Here is a 20,131-nt window from a genome sequence, read left to right as displayed (position 1 = left end):
ATCGGACACTCGAGGATCCTGTCAACCATGCTGGGTGGGAATTCTTGGTTGAGGAAATAGAAAGACATATCAAAAGTATCGGTGTGGAAGATTGCAACATCAACAGATGCGACGGAGAAACTGGGGGAATGGAATGGAGTCCGTATCAGCTCCATCTGAGTTTTGGTTTATGGCTCTGTTTATCTTTGCACTGTTTAATGTTTATTTGCTCAGACTGTAATTGATTTTATTCTTACTCACAGATCAGTGAGCAGGGCACAGAGTGTAATGGTAATGAACTCAAGAGATGTCTATTGATCAAGTATTTATACTAGTGACTGTCTTAACACTCCTGGCCTCCTTACTCCAAGACCAGATCTTTCTGGCATTGGTACCCTTGCCACAAACCACACACAAGATTTCAGATTTAACATGGCTTAACTATCACGGACAAACTAGGTCAGAGACTAGCTACGAGTCTGGAGCTCACCGGCAGCATCAACCGATAACTGCAGGACTGAAACACAGCCTAAAAGTGACTGGGGCCAAAAGTTTCTCATACACAGATTGATCAGTGTCCAATGCCCACGCCGAGTGTTCTGGAGGCAGTGAGAATGACAACAAAAAGGAACAAAAGAGGGGTAATTCTGAACAGCATGGACTGAATTTCAGCAACCACATTCAGTCCCTCTCGTTTCGCCTTCAGCTTTTCTTTCATTTACGTGTTGTGGGCATCACTGGCTAAACCAGCATTCATCGCCCATCCCAAATTGCCTTCGAGGTGGCAGTGCCAGAGCAATAGGCACACCCAGTGCTGTTGTGGGGGAGTTCCAGGATTGTGACCCAGTGACAGTAAGGGAACAGCAGAATATTTTCAAGTTAGGATGGTGAGTAGCTTGTGGTGGTGTTCCCATGTGTCTGTTACCCTTGTCCTTCTAAATGGTAATGCTCGTGGGTTTGGAAGGTGCTGTCTCAGAGACCTTGGTGAGTTCCTGCAATGCATCTTACAGATGGTACATACAGCTGCCATAGTGCATCAGTGGTTGAGGGAGTGAATGTTTGTGGAAGGGTCAATCGAGCAGGCTGCTTCGTAGTAGATGGCTTCAAGCACCTTTGAGTGTTGTAGGAGCTGCATTCATCATGCATGGGGAGAGAGTATTCCATCACAATCCTGACTTGTGCCTTGTAGATAGTGGACAGGTTTTGGGGAGTCAGGTGGTGAGTTGCTCATCGCAGGATCCCTTGCCTCTGACCTGCTCTTGTGGCCACAGTAATTATATGACTTCCAGTTCAATTTCTTTTTTTAAATGAAGTACCCAATTCTTTTTTTTTCAATTAAGGGGCAACTTAGTGTGGCCAATTCACCTATCAGGCACATCTTTGGGTTGTGGGGGTGAGACCCACACAGACACGGGCAAATGTGCAAACTCCACACAGACAGTGACCTGGGACCGGCTCTTCGGCGCCGTGAGGCAGCAGTGCTAACCAGTATGCCACCATGCCGCGCTAGGTCCAGTTCAATTTCTGATCAATGATAACCCCCTCAGGACATTGACAGCAATGGTAATGCCATTGATTGTCAAGTGGCAATGTTTGGAGATGGTCATTGGCTTCCACTCGTGTGGTGAGAATGTTACCTACCACTTGTCAGTCCAAGCCTGGATATTGCCCAGGTCTTGTTGCATTTGGAAATGTAATGCTTCAGTATCTGAGGAATTGCAAACACTGCACAATTGTCAATGAACATCCCACTGACAAAAGGTCATTAATGAAACAGCTGAAGATGGTTGGACCTAGGACAGGATCCTGAGGACCTCATGCAGTAATGTCCTGGAACCGAGATAATTGACCTCCAACAACCACAACCATCTTCCTTCATCCTAGGTATTACTCCAACCAACAGTTGCCTCAATACCTCACCCAAGTGAATAACCAGCTTCTGGGAGTCTGAAGAGAGAGTGAGTTTGGGCTTGTTATTCAACCATGTGGAGTATCATGGTTCAGTCAAATCTGGTCTTCACCCAACATTTTTAAACACAAACTATTCCAGGAGTGCAATTAGGGACCAAGAACCCTGGTTATTATTACAACAAATCAATGACAGCTACCATGCATTTTCTTCCCATTCAGCTAGAAGTTAAACACAAAGCTGAATACCAATTGCTGGATACGAAAAATCAGTGTTCCACTGAAAAAGCAGGCCTCAGGCTCTGCATGCAGAGACCACGGTAATACCCACACTTGGCACCAGGTGTCAGTGCGGCACTACTTTCAGGTTAATCCTTTCCATTCCATGCAGCTGAAGAAACAAAACTCAGTTATAACGTTATTTCTTGGTGAATCGCACAAACTATGGGATTCCAGCTCTGTGGCCAGTTGCTGTTCGAAATCAGCTCACTGAGCTGTGATAGCATGTGTTGCCTTTCTCCAAAATAAAGTTTAACTCGGCACAGATTAAGGTCTGCCTCAGACACATCCCAAAGTGGTTTATAACTGATTTTATAGTTCCTGTCACTGATGTTCTGTGGAGAATTACAATGGCTGATTAGCACACAGCAAAATCCCACAAAACAGCAATGAGACAAATTACACAATTAATCTGCTGGTTAAGGTGAGGGGAGAATTCTGATTGTTGAATATTGCTAGGGATCTTTTATATTTACCAAGCCGGGAGATGTTTGATTCCTTGGCCAAAGGATATTCCAATGGGTACTGACACGGTTTAAACTGTGGCCAAAACTGGAAAAGGAAAAATGGTAGTCACTGTGGAACAGAGACCTTACAGGGAACTCTTTACCATATGGTGCTGATGCTAAGAAGAACCAAACAAGAAGCACTTTATTGGACAGAATCATCTCCCAGTTTTACATACTTCCAATGGAGGGCGCCAGGGAAGCTCTCTGCATTTAAATACCTTTCCTCTCCCCGTAAGAATATTACATTCTCCTTTCGCTCTTCTGAGAGAAGATTTTGCAGCATCTTGCATGCGCTGGACTCTCTAGCAGCTGCTTGGAGGCGTGACTGAAGAAAGATTTGCTGTTAGTCCTGGGAGAATCTCTTCTGATCTTTGGCCCTCACATCCCAGAGCAGATCAAATGAGCTGCACTCATTTGTGATTTGGTCCAGAAGAGATGTGGTTTAATCTGGGGGAGGGTCAGTAGCTGCATTAAAAATTTCACTTTTTGATCAACAGCAGACAAATGCTCAAAACCTGGACCATGATGCGAAACATTCTCTTATTCCATTTCTTCACCTGTCCCCTCTTCTGAACTGCTCACCTTTTTTCTTCCCTCTCTGCTCAATCTTTCAGTCCTGTTCTCTCTCTCTCTCTCTCTCCACGCCCCACCACTCAGTCTGACTCCCTCTCTCTCAATGTTATTTCCTCTTGTTTTCCCTCTATGTTTCTCGATGTCCCCATTCCTCCTTTCCTCGCTCTCTCTCAGTCTCTCACTTGTCCTCTCGGGGTGGCTGCTGGAATTCTCTGCTGCCACATTTAGCTCCAGGATTGAGAAATTGTCCACAACTCAATGTCCCACATTCGATCCATTCCAGATAAAAATGGTCAAGACCACCAAAAACTGACAGAAAAGCTGATGTCCAACGACCTCACATAATGCCAGTACTTCACCGGGATAAACAGGACGTCTCCTGGCCTCAGTGTACATTCCTGGAAATCAGCCAATTGAAATTCTGGAAAATTTACCAAATCCGGGTTCTCCACATCCACCTGAAAACAACAGAAATATTGGTAACATGGAGCGGGGATCAGACAATCAGCCCAACCTTGTCAGAAGAACACACACTCAGTTAATAGCATCAACCAATTTTCACAAATGGGTTAGCATAGGGAGAGTGAAAGATTGGTCACTGTCTAATTACCCACTCCCTGGTGACAGTCTGAGGCCCAACCAGACATTTTGCAACCTCTGCAACGCTGTGAATGTCTGACCCCATATCTACTCCCAACACCACGTTTGCGTCTAGCCCAATGGTATTAGTCCTCTCTGCCCACCTCAGCCCATTTCTTTGCAGAAACCCAATCCCGCCCGACTCAAAGCTGCTTTCCTACCTGACTGGTGTTGTGCAGTAGCTGTGTCGAATGAGGATGCAGCTTTGCAGTTTGTTCTGGGGAGTACAGGCGGATATATTTCTGTCCCACAACCTGCCAGAGAGAAAATGGTTTCAATTTTCTCACACAGATAAAGGCAATTTTCCAGCAGACTGTTTTACCTGCTCTGCCCCATCTCTTGTTGGAGTCAGAGGCTGCCCCTCAGATCTAACAAAAGTAACAAAAATCTTCCTGTGTAAATTCAGGCAGAAAACGTGTTGGTGTGTGGAAAGAATTTCCAGCAATAAAATAAACCTTTCCCCTGCTTTGCAATCTCCAATTGGAGACACATTCAACATCATTCGAACAAATTCTTCGTCATCATAAAACATGCCTGCCCCAGACCCTGATTAATGTTTTACTGAAACCTACAGTTCTCTTAAGAGGGCATCCTTCCTTGTGATATACTGAATGGCAGTGCTCGCAATTCACAGCTCCCTTCAATTGGCAAGATTTGACTGGACATTGAGATTCAAGGCAGCCTCACATGACAGGCAGAGAGGAGTAGGCTTGTGTCCGCAGAAAACTAAACAAACCACAGTCACTTCTGGAGAATATCAGGCCTGCAGCAGTGTGGAATGGAACCGCCGCCTAGAGGAAGCCTGGTGCCCAGTAAATCATCTGCTTCAAATGGAAGTAGTGAGTCAGTAATGACACAGTGCAGACTGTACAACTTTATGCTGAGGAACTCCACACCGCCCTCACACTTCACTTCTGTCTCCAGTATACAGACTTTTAAATCCTTAGCATAGCGTCACTTAATGAATACTTCACTATATAGGCACAGGATAGACCAGCCTTCATGCTTCTCCTAGATCAGCCATTCTGTTAAATGATTCTGGGGTTTTATTTGCACAATCCAGCTAAGATTCCCATCCAGCTGACCACTGTATGAAAACAAATCCGATACCAATCCCATTCCTTTTTCCCACAATCTGTTCCTCTCTCTGCGGTCATAAATTAATTTAAAATGATTTCCTTAATACCTAACCTCAGCTTCTCTCCATCTCATTCTATCAACTGCCCCCAGCTATCAACTGACCATAACCAGGCCATTAGCTGAGATTGCTCACCATAACCTGCCTTTACAATGCTGCTGTGCATTTGCAGTATCTGCTGATTTGTTCCTTACTAACCTGTGTCAGGAAGTTGTGCTGTGGGTCCTGGTGTAAGGGAGAAACTGTTCCCTTTGGTCCAAACCAGGCATTTATAGTGATTTCATCTTCATTTCCAGCTCCTAGACAACAGTAATCTGGTATATCAATATCCCTCTGCAACTCTGGGATCTGTGGGAAAGAAAAACTAAATCAACTCAAAAGACAGAGTCTGATCACACAGACAGGGTAGGTACAACCCAGAGTCTGATCACACTGACAGGACAGGTACACGCAGAGTCTGATCACACTGACAGGACAGGTACACCCAGAGTCTGATCACACTGACAGGACAGGTACTCCCAGAGTCTGATCACACGGACAGGACAGGTACACCCAGAGTCTGATCACACAGAGGACAGTTACAACCCAGAGTCTGATCACACAGACAGGACAGGTACAACCCAGAGTCTGATCACACTGACAGGACAGGTACTCCCAGAGTCTGGTCACACTGACAGGACAGGTACACGCAGATTCTGATCACACTGACAGGACAGGTACACCCCAGAGTCTGGTCACACTGACAGGACAAGGTACACGCAGATTCTGATCACACTGACAGGACAGGTACACGCAGAGTCTGATCACACTGACAGGACAGGTACACCCAGAGTCTGATCACACTGACAGGACAGGTACACCCAGAGTCTGGTCACACTGACAGGACAGGTACACGCAGAGTCTGATCACACTGACAGGACACGTACACCCAGAGTCTGATCACACTGACAGGACAGGTACTCCCAGAGTCTGATCACACTGACAGGACAGGTACTCCCAGAGTCTGATCTCACTGACAGGACAGGTACACCCAGAGTCTGATCACACTGAGAGGACAGTTACAACCCAGAGTCTGGTCACACTGACAGGGTAGGTACAACCCAGAGCCTGATCGTGCTGCCAAGGCAGGTACGACCCTCAGTGTGAGACCATGTCAGAAATTCCCAGTACTGATGTTTGGGTATGAACAGTTTCAGGTTCAGTCTGATGGTTTGAGTGGTCAAATAGTCTGGCAACCTCACTATCTAGACTTACACAGACTGTGGGTGAATTGACTTGAGGCTGCTGGTGCCCAAAGAATTACATTCTGTAATTAGAAAGCAATCGGGGGAAAGCGTGGAAGGAACTGTTATAATAATACAAAGGAACAGACACAAAGATAAGAAAATATGACTGGTAACGGTGCCCAATCACTGTGTCAGTCTCATTCCATGATGTGGAAAGGCAGAGAAAGTGCCTCACCTGCTCAAATAGTTGATGCTGAGCTAGATATCCAATGGGGTTCTGCTCCTCCTGTAGGGTTAAAACAGCAAATATAAAATGCATATTACAGAATGGGCATGCAACACAGGATGGACCACACATTCCCCCAGCTCCACACCTACTCAGTGACTGAAATCCCCATTTATGTAGAACAAGTTCCAGAATACGCACTAATACCCTTGGCTAAACATCATTTATGTTCTACATAAATGGTGATGCTTTGATGATTGTGTCTGCAGAGTTTGCAGTTTTGGTGCAGACAGAAAATGTAAAGTGCCTGACAGCTCAGAATGTGTTTGCAGATGATCCCCATTTACGTAGAACTGGTTCCAAAAAATACTCTCAAGACCCTTGGTAAGTTAGAATCCCTTGCTCACTGAGAGCTGCAGAAGAATCCCATTGGCCTTTGTGCAAGGCTGGGGTTTATACGGTTAAGAAAACATTCTGCATTTGCACTACAGTGCTCTTCAAGACAGAATGGCACATTGGAGCAGATGGCAGCTGAGGAGGAGAGGTGAAGGGCAAACGTGAAAGATGTTAGGGAAGCAGAGCCAAGACCATCAATGGGGAGCTTGAGTTCAGGAAGCTCTGCAAAGCAAGGTGCTGAGCCAGAAGGTTACAGGGTGAAAATTCAAGAGATCAGGGTATAACCATGAATATGTAATGAGTGGGCAGCAGAGAGGGACTTATATGGGTGGGGGGGATGGAAGGCTGGAGGAGATTTCTGGAGGAAAAGTGGTTAAGCCTTGAGATAACAAAAGCATAGGCTAGATCAAGTGTTATGATAATTCCAGTTTAAAAAAAGTGGCCTGGCAGTATGAGGAATCCACACTCTGAAGCTTTTCCACCAATAACTCATTTTTAAAAATCTACAAATTCTGCACACAGAGCTCATTAGTTGAGCCAATATTCCCCAAGTTCAGAAAAGTATTATGTGAGTGGTAACTGCAAATAGCATGAATACATGTAATTGACTTTGAAAATTATTGGGTGGGAACCGAGTGTTGATATCAGGAGACTAACCTGGACCAAAATATACTTTTCAATGAATTCATCCACAGTCATCAGGGTCTGGGACCATTGCTCATCTGTGTAACGAGAGCCCAGCTCTACCGGCACAGTGCGACAGCCTGCGATGTTCCGGATGTAATCCACACTGTGAAGAACACAGTCAATTTCTCAATAAAACTCAGGAGCACATATTTTGGACAAAATAGAAATCACCTAATAAAATGAAGAACTTCAATGCTGGGAATACTTATTTTCTGTTAACATGAATCAGTACTCCCAGGATAGGTACAGCACAAGTTAGATAAAGTAAAGCTCTCTCTACACTTTTTTATCAGTCCAGCAATGGAGAACGGACTACTCTATCCAACAGAGAGGTAGCGGTGCTACACATGTGCACACACAAACACACACGCACAGCCACTCTCCCCACCCCCAAGTTAAGTAGGCACTTTCATTCCATCAACCTGATCCGGAAGCCACGTCCCAAAGGGAAAAATTACTGTTTAACCCAATACACCACCTAGTCTCTGTTCCACCTTCCGTGTTCTCCCATCACAGTACAAGGGCAGCAGTGATTGTCTCACTGCACCTGCTGCTTTGCTTGAATTTAGGGGGCCTGGATATTATTAACAGAAGAAAAATGACTGGGTTGTTGTTACCATGATGCATGGCATCATTACGTTGGAAGGTTACTGCAGATAGGGTAATTATTGCTCATTAATCAAACTCCTACCCAGAAAAGCTTGCAGAGATGCACTGCACACAGCTTCCTAACAAATGTCCTTTACATCTTAACACTGGTACAGAATTAGTACTGTATCATTGCAATAGCATCCCAGTTTACTCATTTGATTTAACATGAAGGATGGAGCTTGCTGACAGTTTATCCAATTTTTAGTACATTGAAATTCTCGATTGGCAAGCTGGTACCTACCTCCATTTGCAATCCCTCACAGCAGGCCAATGATCAACAATGCCCTCTAGTATGACAGGCTTCTGTGGAGCAAGGTACTGGGCTCTGAAATGTTCCAGTGAAGGGCATCGGACTCTTGGAACTGCCATTCCAGGTCTGATTTCTTGTGTCGAAGGAAGAACAGCACTTGGCTTCTGGAAATACAAAATCAATTACATTTTTCAACGAGTTTGCAACCTGTCAACAGTTACTGTTAATTCCATGTTTTGATTTCTGCCGAATTGCCTGTAATTCATCAGGAATGCACCAAGTGACTGGCCACGGCCAGACTTCTCCATCCTTCAGTTTTTCCCTCTCATAGGATCACAGGAATCACTGGATGGATAAAGGTCAAAGTTCATCAAATTCTATCATGCAGGGCGGCTCGGTGGCGTAGTGGTTAGCACTGCTGCCTCACGACGCCAAGGACCTGGGTTCGACCCCGGGTCACTGTCCGTGTGGAGTTTGCACATTCTCCCCATGTCTGCGTGGGTCTCACCCCCACAACCCAAAGATGTGCAGGGTAGGTGGATGGGCCATGCTAAATTGCCCCTTAATTGGAAAAGAAATAAAAAATAACAAAAAATTCTATCATGTTAAGTCATCAAATGATGCAACAATAATTGACTTTCTGGCCAATCATAACTATGAATCTTGATCAATTAGTTAAAGACTCTGCCTCCACCAAACTTGAGGAAGACATTACCAAAGACTCACGACCCTCAGAGAAAAAGTTTCTCCTCACCTTAAATGGGCGACCCCTTATTTTTGAACAGTGACCCCCCGCCCCGGCCATATTGCTGCCTCCAGTAGCTCACACTCACAATTTCTGTTGTTATTTTTATTGTTAAATTATTAATTGTTGGAGTATTGTGTGCAGTTCTGGTCACCTCACTATAGGAAGGATGTGGAGGCATTGGAAAGGGTGCAAAGGAGATTTACCAGGATGCTGCCCGGTTTGCAGGATAGGTCTTATGAGGAAAGGTTGAGGGAGCTAGGGCTTTTCTCTTTGGAGCGGAGGAGGATGAGAGACGACTTAATAGAGGTTTATAAGATGATGAGGGGGATAGATAGAGTGGACGTTCAGAGACTATTTCCTCGGGTGGATGTAGCTGTTACAAGGGGGCATAACTATAAGGTTCAGGGTGGGAGATATAGGAGGGATGTCCGAGGTAGGTTCTTTACTCAGAGAGTAGTTAGGGTGTGGAATGGACTGCCTGCTGTGATAGTGGAGTCGGACACTTTAGGAACTTTCAGCGGTTATTGGATCGGCACATGGAGCAACACCAGAATGACAGGGAGTGGGATAGCTTGATCTTGGTTTCGGACAATGCTCGGCACAACATCGAGGGCCAAAGGGCCTGTTCTGTGCTTTACTGTTCTATGTTCTATAAAACCCCTCTTTCCTAACCCCTTATTGTATACTTGTGTCTATGTGTGAACTTGCAATTATTCCACATCCCCCACCCACATCCCCATTGTGCTCTGATTACACTGGACAATAATACATGTCACTATGTGGTCTAGAGATAGCAAACATCATGAAGCAAAGTAAATTAATTTTTAGGTGCGGGATTGTTGATAACTAATGCTGCGACTCGGCAGTTTCACATTTCCATTTCCCATACCACCCATCATTTCACTTCTCTCATCGCTTTATAGCCAATTAGTATTGAATTATGGGCAATTGTTTCTTAGATTTGTGTTGTGAGAAACTGGTTTGAAATTATCCCAAGCTCATTTCCCTTATGATCACCATACACAGCAGCCTCGTCTCCCATTAGTCTACTCTTATCCCAACACATCACCAATTCCGGATCCCATCCCTGTAGGATTGAAGTGAGGAGAAAAACTGACCAAATTGTACAGCTACAATGTCATATCCAACACATTTTCCCTCTTTTGGTTCTGATGAAGGGTCAAAAAACTTGCTGAGTTTTTCTGACGGGGTCTGACAGCGGGTACGCGGCCTGCCTCCCGACTGGCAATCAGGTACCGGGTTCAACTCTTTCGGTGCTACCAACTCGTGGCGTCAAACAGTATTTTGCTCATTTTATTTGATCAAATTGTTGGCTTATTGTCTACATTTAAAAAAATAATGACAAAACAGACAGAAATCTGGTCGAAAAGTAACAGTACCTTCCTGCTCGATTCCTGATGGGATGCAGCATCTTCTAAAGGCCTCTTCCCAGTGGTTTTGTGATGCTGAAGAATGTTCACTAGCCTGATGAGAATGTTGTCCAATATGGTCGCACCCATCAACAATCCCATGTCACACGTTTTAATCGCCTCTCTAACAGCTGTCTCCTCCTTGCACAAACAGGCAGCTTTAAAAAGACAGCCATAAGAATAGACTCGTCTCCACTCCTTGTCCACCTCCCTCCAAGTTCCAATGTTGAGCTTTTCCCAGGAGAAGTCTATAATCGTCTGACTGAGCTGCAGACACTTGGCTATGTCCCGATCTTCATACAGTAACTCCACTGTTTGTCTTAATAAGAAAACAAGGCTCTTATCCACCGTTTTGTTGAACTCCAATCTTAAATCTTCTAACCTGGGTGGTAAAACTGCCAGTACCTCATCCCAAAGACAAGGCATCTGTTAATGAGTTTCTCTTAATCTGTAAATTCAGTAAGAAAATAGTCCTATGTTGTCATATTAGGAGAAATACATTTCAGGAGTTTAAAACAATAAATAAATTATCCAATTGTTTCAGCGACTCACACTTGGGGAAAGGTTTTGTCATATTCAGTAACTATGATGAGTTCAGTCCTTGTGGGCGACTTGTCCTGATCTTCACAGGCTCACTAAATATTCACTGCAGATATGATCCTAAACAAACCAGAACAAATTTTGCAATTACTGTTTTGATAAAATGCTCAGAATACAATGAATCATGAGTTATGGAAGCTATAGAGAAATTATTCACAAGATTCAAACAAAACTGGAATTACCCGTACTCTCTTCTCAAGTTGTGACATTTTAATTTCTCCTGGAGACACTTTTGCTGGTGTTCCACAGTCTGAGACATGGTACCTTTTCCACATGGTCTTTCTTCAGAGTATCTTTTGCTAAAACATTTGTTCATCCTTTGATGCATCCTCACATTAATTATTAATACACGAGGATTAATTGTTGCTATCATGTGTTGTAAAGAGCCGTCCTTTACAACATTCAATGTTACTCAGTTAGCTATCAATATTTCAAACCAGAGATTTCTTTGTTGGGATTGCAACATGCTCGGTTTTCGGAGGAGAAACTAGGATCGAGGAACAGGAATAACCCCTTTCTACCCGTCTCGTTTTTTAAAATCTCTTTTTGCTAGCTCCTTTTCTCAGGTTACAGCCAGTTTTCCCCTCTCTCTGCGCTAACATGCTGAGGTTGGCAGCTGCTTTCAGAGTTGAGAGTAGGAGCACGTTGATTTCTCTCTAATGGATAGAGATTGACCTGCAAGCTGTGACCCACTGGTGACAGCAATAATATTGCTGACATGCCAATCTGCACCAATTCAGTTGATGGACATTCAAAACTAATTTGATTACATTGTATATCAGCCTGTTAGAAGGGCATGTATTTGAACTATCTCCTGCAATGCGACATACCAAATGACTCAGAGGAGGATTTTAAGAGGATGCATTTTACAGCTGAGTTCCTGTCTCATCCTCTGTCCACTTATGCTGTTTAAAAGGATAATTATTAATTCCAGCAAGCTGAAATAACAGAAGTTACAGCTCCTTCAGCTGGTAGATGCGCCAACCTGCAAACAACTGAGCCACACAGAGAAGAGATATCCCATGTTCGCTGCACTAGCTAATGGTGGGAAGGCTGATGGTAGGGATGCTGTTGCATTATTTACTCTGGGTTTGAGGGACAAATGAAGCACGGGCCAGGGCTTCCCTTGATGCTGATCACTATCTTTCAGTTCTTGAGGCAGGATAGTAGCAGAGGATTTGCATTTATGCAGCACTTGAGAGCCTCAAGTATTTTTGAAGGGTAGTCACTGTTACAACTCGTATACCAGAGGTGAGATGAGAGCGACTTTGTTTGACATCAAGACAGCAACTTAGTGAGCACCAAGTAGCTTTAACAAAATTGAATTTAGTCTTGGGGTGATAAGAAGTGGCATGTAAATGATAGGCAATAACCATCTCCACCAGGATAAGATCTAACCATCACTACTTGACAATCAATGGCATTACCATCACTGAATCCCCCACCATCAACCAACATTCTGTGACTCACTTTTGACAGAAACTTATGCGGATCAGCCATATAAATACTGTGGCTCCAAGAGCAGATCAGAATCTGGGATTTCTGTGGCAAGTAACTCACTCCCAAAGCCTGTCCACCATTTACCAAATACAAGTCAGCAGTGAGGCGGAATACTCTCCACTTGCCTGGATTAATGCAGTTCTCAAGAAGCTCAATTCCATCCAGGACAAAGCAGTCCGCTTGATCAGCACCCATCCACCAGCTTAAATATTAACTGCCTCCCACTACTAGCGCACATTAACTGCAATGTGTATCATATACGAAATGTACTACAGAAATCAGTCAAAGCTGCACAGAAAGCACCTTCCAAAGCCACAACCTCCACCATCTGTAAGAAAAAACGCAGCAGGTGAATGGGAACACTACTGTCTTGCAAATGGTCCTCCTAGTCACACAGCATCCAGACTTGGAAATATATCATCATTCCTTCGCAGTCAAACTCTTGGAAATCTCTCCTTAATAGCACTGTGGATGTACCTACACCATATGGACTGCAGTGGTTGAAGAAAGCAGCTCATCACCAACTTCTTAAGGGCAATTAGGAATGGGCAACAAACATGATGATCACATCCTACGGATGAACAAACAAAAATGTACAAAAGACGGCAACTCTGACATTTCAATACTCCCTCAGTACTGCATGAGAGCAGCAATTTTGATTTTTGTGCTCAGCAATGCTTATGCACTTTAGAAAAGAGCAAGGCATCACTTGAAATTCTGATTTCACCAAAAAGCAGTCAGGGCAAGAGATGAGAGATGGGTGGTCCTCCCAGTGTGATATAGAGATAGTACCCTCCCATTTTCTGTGGCTATTAACAACACAGTAAAGCACAGCAGTAACAGGAATCTGCTCCCTTTACAGCAATTAGGATCATGAAGCAATTCAGCAAATTCCCTCTATTAAGCAACATATTACCTAACTACACATCATAAAACTGGATTCTGAAAAGTTAATGGAATGATTACAAGGGTAATAATGTGCAGCTAGGGAACAGGTCTCTCTCTTTGCACAGCCCCACACATGGAGACACTGTGCTAGCATCGACAGGTAGTCTTCTAATTATACTAGGACGGTGTGAAAGTTAGTTAGGGCCTGTCTCAACTCATCTCCGAGAGTGTCTGAATTAACAAAATACACCTGCTGCCAATTCAGCACAACCCTGCAATCGACTGCGGGGGGGGGGGGGGGTACAAGCACAGCACATTGGGGACGGTTTAGCTCAGTTGGCTAGACAACTGGTTCATGCCAGAGCAAGGCCAGCAGTGCAGATTCAATTCCCATACTGGCTGAGGTTATTCAGGAAGGCGCGCACCCCACCCCCCCCCCCCCCCCCCCCCGCCCCCAACCCTGTGCACGGTGATCCTTAGGTTAAATTAAATCACCACCAGTCAGCTCTTCCTCCTCAAAGGGGAAGACAGCCCATGGTAATCTGGGACTATGGCGTCTTTACCGTACCTTTTTACAAGCACGGCTGATGTGGGAAATGGAAAAAGAACAGGCTTGCATTTATGTAGTGCCCTTCACCATCTCAGGATGTTTTAAAGCATTTTACAGCCGATGCAGTGCTTCTGTCAGTATTATAATGTAGGAAGCACTGCAGCCAGTTTGCATGTATGCTCCCACAAACAACAATGTGATAATGATCAGATAATCTGTTTTTGTAATGTTGATTGAGTGATAAATATTGGCCAGAACACCAGGGAGAACTCTCCAACTCCTCTTCAAAACAGTGTCATGTTTACATCCACTTGAGGGAAATTGAGGCACTATTTAACTTTGAAAGACTGCATTGCTGACAGTGCAACTCTCCCTTCGTATTGCACTGGAGAGTTAGCCTAGATAGATATGCTCTGAGACGAGAGTGCTACCAACTAAGCCAGAGCCGAATGAAGCCGCAATGGTGACTTTGGAGGTGTTCTTTCGAGTCTGGGGATGGGGCTGGTGAAGACGGGAATTTAGTTGCATCACGGTCACAGAAAACCTAATTTTATGCTTTCTAGCTGACATAGGGCTGCTAGAGAACTGGCACATAACTGGCAAGGAAAATCACCAAATAAATAACTGAAAACTGGCCTGTCAAGTGAACTGGGAACTTGTTATATATATTCCTTTTTGTGAGTGGATTGTTAATCTCTATATTTGTTTGTCTACGTTGTATGACACTTCCAATTGCAATATAGTATAAACAGATGTTCTTATCCGTATGTTCCTGGTTTATTCTAATACGTTTGACCTTCTCTCATTTGAGGGCTTCATTTATTCTGAAACTTGCAACATGCTCAAGTTTGCAATCGTTAAATGACACTTTGTTAAAATTAAACATTCAGGATGTCAAGAAAGAGAAAGATATTTAAAGAAGTACTGAGCCAAAATGAACAGTGTGGTTGGTGTATTGGTCAGAAGTTGGGACTGTACCCTACTCTTTGAATCCTTGATGTTTTTTGTCGCTCAGGGGTGCTAGGGTCACTATGCCAGAAGGGTCAGAGTTAAGCCACTTTGTGAAAAACAAAACCATGTCATAGTACACTTCCCACTCAGGATCTTATTTTGTTTCCTTGTCCTCTTCTAGCATTTAATGAAGGAACTTACTGATTCTAGGGATGTCTGAAACTTTTATTCTTTTCCTCTTAGAGGCGAAAAACTCAATAGCAATTCAACTGTGGAGGTGGGGGAAATCACAGCTGGGTCCAATTCTGTCCGAACCTGACATCTACAAATTGCACTTTCAAGCAGGATTCTGATCTGATCTGATCTGAAGGAATAGGCTTCACGGATTTCCTCTCTGCCCGACCCAGATGTTCGAAGGGAAATAGGTACACTCAGATTGGGGTAAGCAAACTTAGTACAGAGCAGGAATTGAACCAGGGCTACTTCTGGTCTGCACAGTAGACCCATCCTCTGAACTAATGTAACAACCATGACAAATGATCCAGTTCATAGCAGCTACGGAATTTTAACTCCAGCATAAAAAGTTAGTATCAGCCATGTGACCATGAAAATACCAGATTGTCACAAAAACATATCTATCTCTTAGGGAAAGTAATATAGCATGCCAAGCCAATCTGACCTATGTGTGCCTCCAGACCCACAACAATGCAACTGACTCTTAACTGCTCTCTGAAATGTCCTAGCAAGCTAATCAGCTGTATCAAACCACCACGTTAGTTCTAATAAGAATAAAACTGGACGATCCACCATTGACTTAAGACACTGGACACAACAAAGGCACACCCAACCCAGTCAACTCTGCAAGGTCCTCCACACTATCAGGGGTTAATTGCCAAAATTAGGAGTGCTTGTCTCTCAGGTAGGTCAAGCAACTGAATCATACCTTTTAATCAATGTCCCAGACTCCTCCAACACCACCCTGGACACATCCCTGTTCCCTGACGGAACAGGTGGCAAAAATGAAAATTAATGAGGAGAAAGTGACCCCGAGCTCCTCAACGTCGACTCTGAATTCTGTACTGAGTACTGAGCACACTTTTGGTCTTAATATCGAAGGACATTGAAAACAGCGTGAGTGGAGAGTGAGCCGGGACATTGAAAACAGCGCGAGTGGAGAGAAAGCCGGGAGATTTAAAAAGCGCGGGAGGAGAGAGAGCCGGGAGATTTAAAAAGCGCGGGAGATTTAAAAAGCGCGGGAGGAAAGAGAGCCGGGACATTGAAAACAGCGCGAGAGGAGAGGGAGCCGGGAGATTTAAAAAGCGCGGGAGATTTAAAAAGCGCAGGAGCTGCGAGTCAGAGCGGAGATTTTAAAAGATCGCGGCCTCGTTTCGGGAGCCATTCGGAGGAGGAGGAGCAGTCTCTGTCAGGGAGAGAACCTGAGAACATCTAAGACACTCAGAAGGTAAGTAAGTGATTTTTACTCATTTTTACTTTTATACCTTTTTCAAATTGTGTGTGTCGGGGGGAAACTGAAGTGACATCACAGAAAAGCTGTGACCTGAGTGGCTGGTTGAGAATCTACACTAAATTAAAAAAATTAAGCATTGGTAACTAATTAAACATAATTATAATTTAGAGAGGTACCTAAGCCAGAGATCGGAGAGTACTATATTTAGCTTTCGCATTTATATTAGAAATCTAGTGCTAGGAAACAGATAGTTAACAGTAACTTTAAAAAACATTTTAAAAAATATTTTTGAAAATTTTAAACTTTTAATTTTAATTAATTGACGCAATGTCAGTTAGAGGGGTGCAGTGCTCTGACTGTGAGATGTGGCAGGTCCGGGAGGCTTCCAGCGTCCCGGGTGGCTTCATCTGCAGAAAGTGCACCCAACTGGAGCTCCTCACAGACCGCATGGTTCGGTTGGAGCAGCAATTGGATGCACTTAGGAGCATGTTATATAAATGTGGTCATACCTAAGGTGCAGGCAGAGAAATGGGTGACCACCAGAAAGGGCAGACAGTCAGTGCAGGAATCCCCTGTGGTTGTCCCCCTCTCGAACAGGTATACCCCTTTGGATACTGTCCGGGGGATAGCCTATCAAGGGAAAGCAGCAGCCAGAGCAGTGGCACCACGGCTGGCTCTGATGTTCAGAAGGGAGGGTCAAAGCGCAGAAGAGCAATAGTAATAGGGGACTCTATAGTCAGGGGCACAGATAGGCTGTGGACGTGAAAGAGACTCCAGGATGGTATGTTGCCTCCCTGATGCCAGGGTCCAGGATGTCTCCGAACGGGTAGAGGGCATCCTGAAGGGGGGGGGGGGGGGCAAACAGGCAGAGGTCGTTGTACATATTGGTACTAACGACGTAGGCAGGAAGGGGCATGCGGTCCTGCAGCAGGAGTTCAGGGAGCTAGACAGAAAGTTAAAAGACAGGACCTCTAGGGTTGTAATCTCGGGATTACTCCCTGTGCCACGTGCCAGTGAGGCTAGAAATAGGAAGATAGAGCAGCTAAACACGTGGCTAAACAGCTGGTGTAGGAGGGAGGGTTTCCGTTATCTGGACCACTGGGAGCTCTTCCGGGGCAGGTGTGACCTATATAAGGACGGGTTGCATCTAAACTGGAGAGGTATAAATATCCTGGCCGCGAGGTTTGCTAGTGTCACACGGGAGGGTTTAAACTAGTATGGCAGGGGGGTGGGCACGGGAGCAATAGGTCAGAAGGTGAGAGCATTGAGGGAGAACTAGGGAATAGGGACAGTGGGGCTCTGAGGCAGAGCAGATAGGGAGAAGTTGCTGAACACAGCGGGTCTGGTGGCCTGAAGTGCATATGTTTTAATGCAAGAAGTATTACGGATAAGGCAGATGAACTTAGAGCTTGGATTAGTACTTGGAACTATGATGTTGTTGCCATCACAGAGACCTGGTTGAGGGAAGGGCAGGATTGGCAGCTAAACGTTCCAGGATTTAGATGTTTCAGGCGGGATAGAGGGGGATGTAAAAGGGGTGGCGAAGTTGGGCTACTGGTTAGGGAGAATATCACAGCTGTACTGCGGGAGGACACCTCAGAGGGCAGCGAGGCTATATGGGTAGAGATCAGGAATCAGAAGGGTGCAGTCATAATGTTGGGGGTTTACTACAGGCCTCCCAACAGACAGCGGGAGATAGAGGAGCAAGCAGATAGGTAGACAGATTTTGGAAAAGAATAAAAACAACAGGGTTGTGGTGATGGGAGACTTCAACTTCCCCAATATTGACTGGGACTCACTTAGTGCCAGGGGCTTAGACGGGGCGGAGTTTGTAAGGAGCATCCAGGAGGGCTTCTTAAAACAATATGTGGACAGTCCAACTAGGGAAGGGGCAGTACTGGACCTGGTATTGGGGAATGAGCCCGGCCAGGTGGTAGATGTTTCAGTAGGGGAGCATTTCGGGAACAGTGACCACAATTCAGTAAGTTTTAAAGTGCTGGTGGACAAGGATACGAGTGATCCTAGGATGAATGTGCTAAATTGGGGGAAGGCTAATTATAACAATATTAGGCGGGAACTGAAGAACATAGATTGGGGGTGGCTGTTTGAGGGCAAATCAACATCTGACATGTGGGAGGCTTTCAAGTGTCAGTTGAAAGGAATTCATCATCGGCATGTTCCTGTGAGGAAGAAGGATAAATACGGCATTTTTCGGGAACCTTGGATAACGAGAGATATTGTAGGCCTCGTCAAAAAGAAAAAGGAGGCATTTGTCAGGGCTAAAAGGCTGGAAACAGACGAAGCCTGTGTGGAATATAAGGAAAGTAGGAAGGAACTGAAGAAAGGAGTCAGGAGGGCGAGAAGGGGTCACGAAAAGCCATTGGCAAATAGGGTTAAGGAAAATCCCAAGGCTTTTTACACGTGCATAAAAAGCAAGAGGGTAGCCAGGGAAAGGGTTGGCCCACCGAAGGATAGGCAAGGGAATCTATGTGTGGAGCCAGAGGAAATGGGCGAGGTACTAAATGAATACTTTGCATCAGTATTCACCAAAGAGAAGGAATTGGTAGATGTTGAGTCTGGAGAAGGGTGTGTAGATAGCCTAGGTCACATTGAGATCCAAAAAGACGGTGTGGGGTGTCTTAAAAAATATTGAGGTAGATAAGTCCCCAGGGACTGATGGGTTTTACCCCAGAATACTGAAGGAGGCTGGAGAGGAAATTGCTGAGGCCTTGACAGAAATCTTTGGATCCTCACTGTCTTCAGGTGATGTCCCGGAGGACTGGAGAATAGCCAATGTTGTTCCTCTGTTTAAGAAGGATAGCAAGGATAATCCAGGGAACTACAGGCCGGTGAGCCTTACTTCAGTGGTAGGGAAATTACTGGAGAGAATTCTTCGAGACAGGATCTACTCCCATTTGGAAGCAAATGGACGTATTAGTGAGAGGCAGCATGGTTTTGTGAAGGGGAGGTCGTGTCTCACTAACTTGATAGAGTTTTTCGAGGAGGTCACTAAGATGATTGATGCAGGTAGGGCAGTGGATGTTGTCTGTATGGACTTTAGTAAGGCCTTTGACAAGGTCCCTCATGGTAGACTAGTACAAAAGGTGAAGTCACACGGGATCAGGGGTGAGCTGGCAAGGTGGATACAGAACTGACTAGGTCATAGAAGGCAGAGAGTAGCAATGGAAGGATGCTTTTCTAATTGGAGGGCTGTGACCAGTGGTGTTCCACAGGGATCAGTGCTGGGACCTTTGCTCTTTGTAGTATATATAAATGATTTGGAGGAAAATGTAACTGGTCTGATTAGTAGGTTTGCAGACGACACAAAGGTTAGTGGAATTGCGGATAGCGATGAGGACTGTCAGAGGATACAGCAGGATTTAGATTGTTTGGAGACTTGGGCGGAGAGATGGCAGATGGAGTTTAATCCGGACAAATGTGAGGTAATGCATTTTGGAAGGTCTAATGCAGGTAGGGAATATACAGTGAATGGTAGAACCCTCAAGAGTATTGAAAGTCAAAGAGATCTAGGAGT

The 20,131-nt window shown here is 44.8% G+C and overlaps 1 protein-coding gene across 3 annotated transcripts in view; it reads right to left on the bottom strand.

The window, feature by feature from the left end:
- Nucleotides 1-2,799: 2,799 nt before the first annotated feature.
- The window catches only part of kdm8 (lysine (K)-specific demethylase 8), a 37,321-nt gene continuing 19,989 nt past the window's right edge, over nucleotides 2,800-20,131 (bottom strand). For 2 of the 3 annotated variants that reach the window (XM_072481194.1, XM_072481193.1), the window contains exons 2-9: nucleotides 11,192-11,299; nucleotides 10,610-11,087; nucleotides 8,453-8,625; nucleotides 7,531-7,663; nucleotides 6,487-6,537; nucleotides 5,224-5,373; nucleotides 4,049-4,141; nucleotides 2,800-3,706 (exon numbers count right to left, since the gene is read on the bottom strand). In XM_072481194.1, the coding sequence (XP_072337295.1) occupies nucleotides 3,542-3,706; nucleotides 4,049-4,141; nucleotides 5,224-5,373; nucleotides 6,487-6,537; nucleotides 7,531-7,663; nucleotides 8,453-8,625; nucleotides 10,610-11,065 (1,221 nt within the window). In that variant the 5' untranslated portion in view covers nucleotides 11,066-11,087; nucleotides 11,192-11,299 and the 3' untranslated portion in view covers nucleotides 2,800-3,541. Of the gene's footprint in view, nucleotides 3,707-4,048; nucleotides 4,142-5,223; nucleotides 5,374-6,486; nucleotides 6,538-7,530; nucleotides 7,664-8,452; nucleotides 8,626-10,609; nucleotides 11,300-20,131 lie in introns of all 3 variants that reach the window. The other variant, XM_072481195.1, reaches the window with a different exon arrangement.

The sequence above is a fragment of the Scyliorhinus torazame genome, chromosome 17, assembly GCF_047496885.1.
Source record: "Scyliorhinus torazame isolate Kashiwa2021f chromosome 17, sScyTor2.1, whole genome shotgun sequence".
NCBI lineage: Eukaryota > Metazoa > Chordata > Chondrichthyes > Carcharhiniformes > Scyliorhinidae > Scyliorhinus > Scyliorhinus torazame.
Note: the sequence above shows the minus strand (reverse complement) of the source record. Positions and strands in the feature narration are given on the sequence as shown.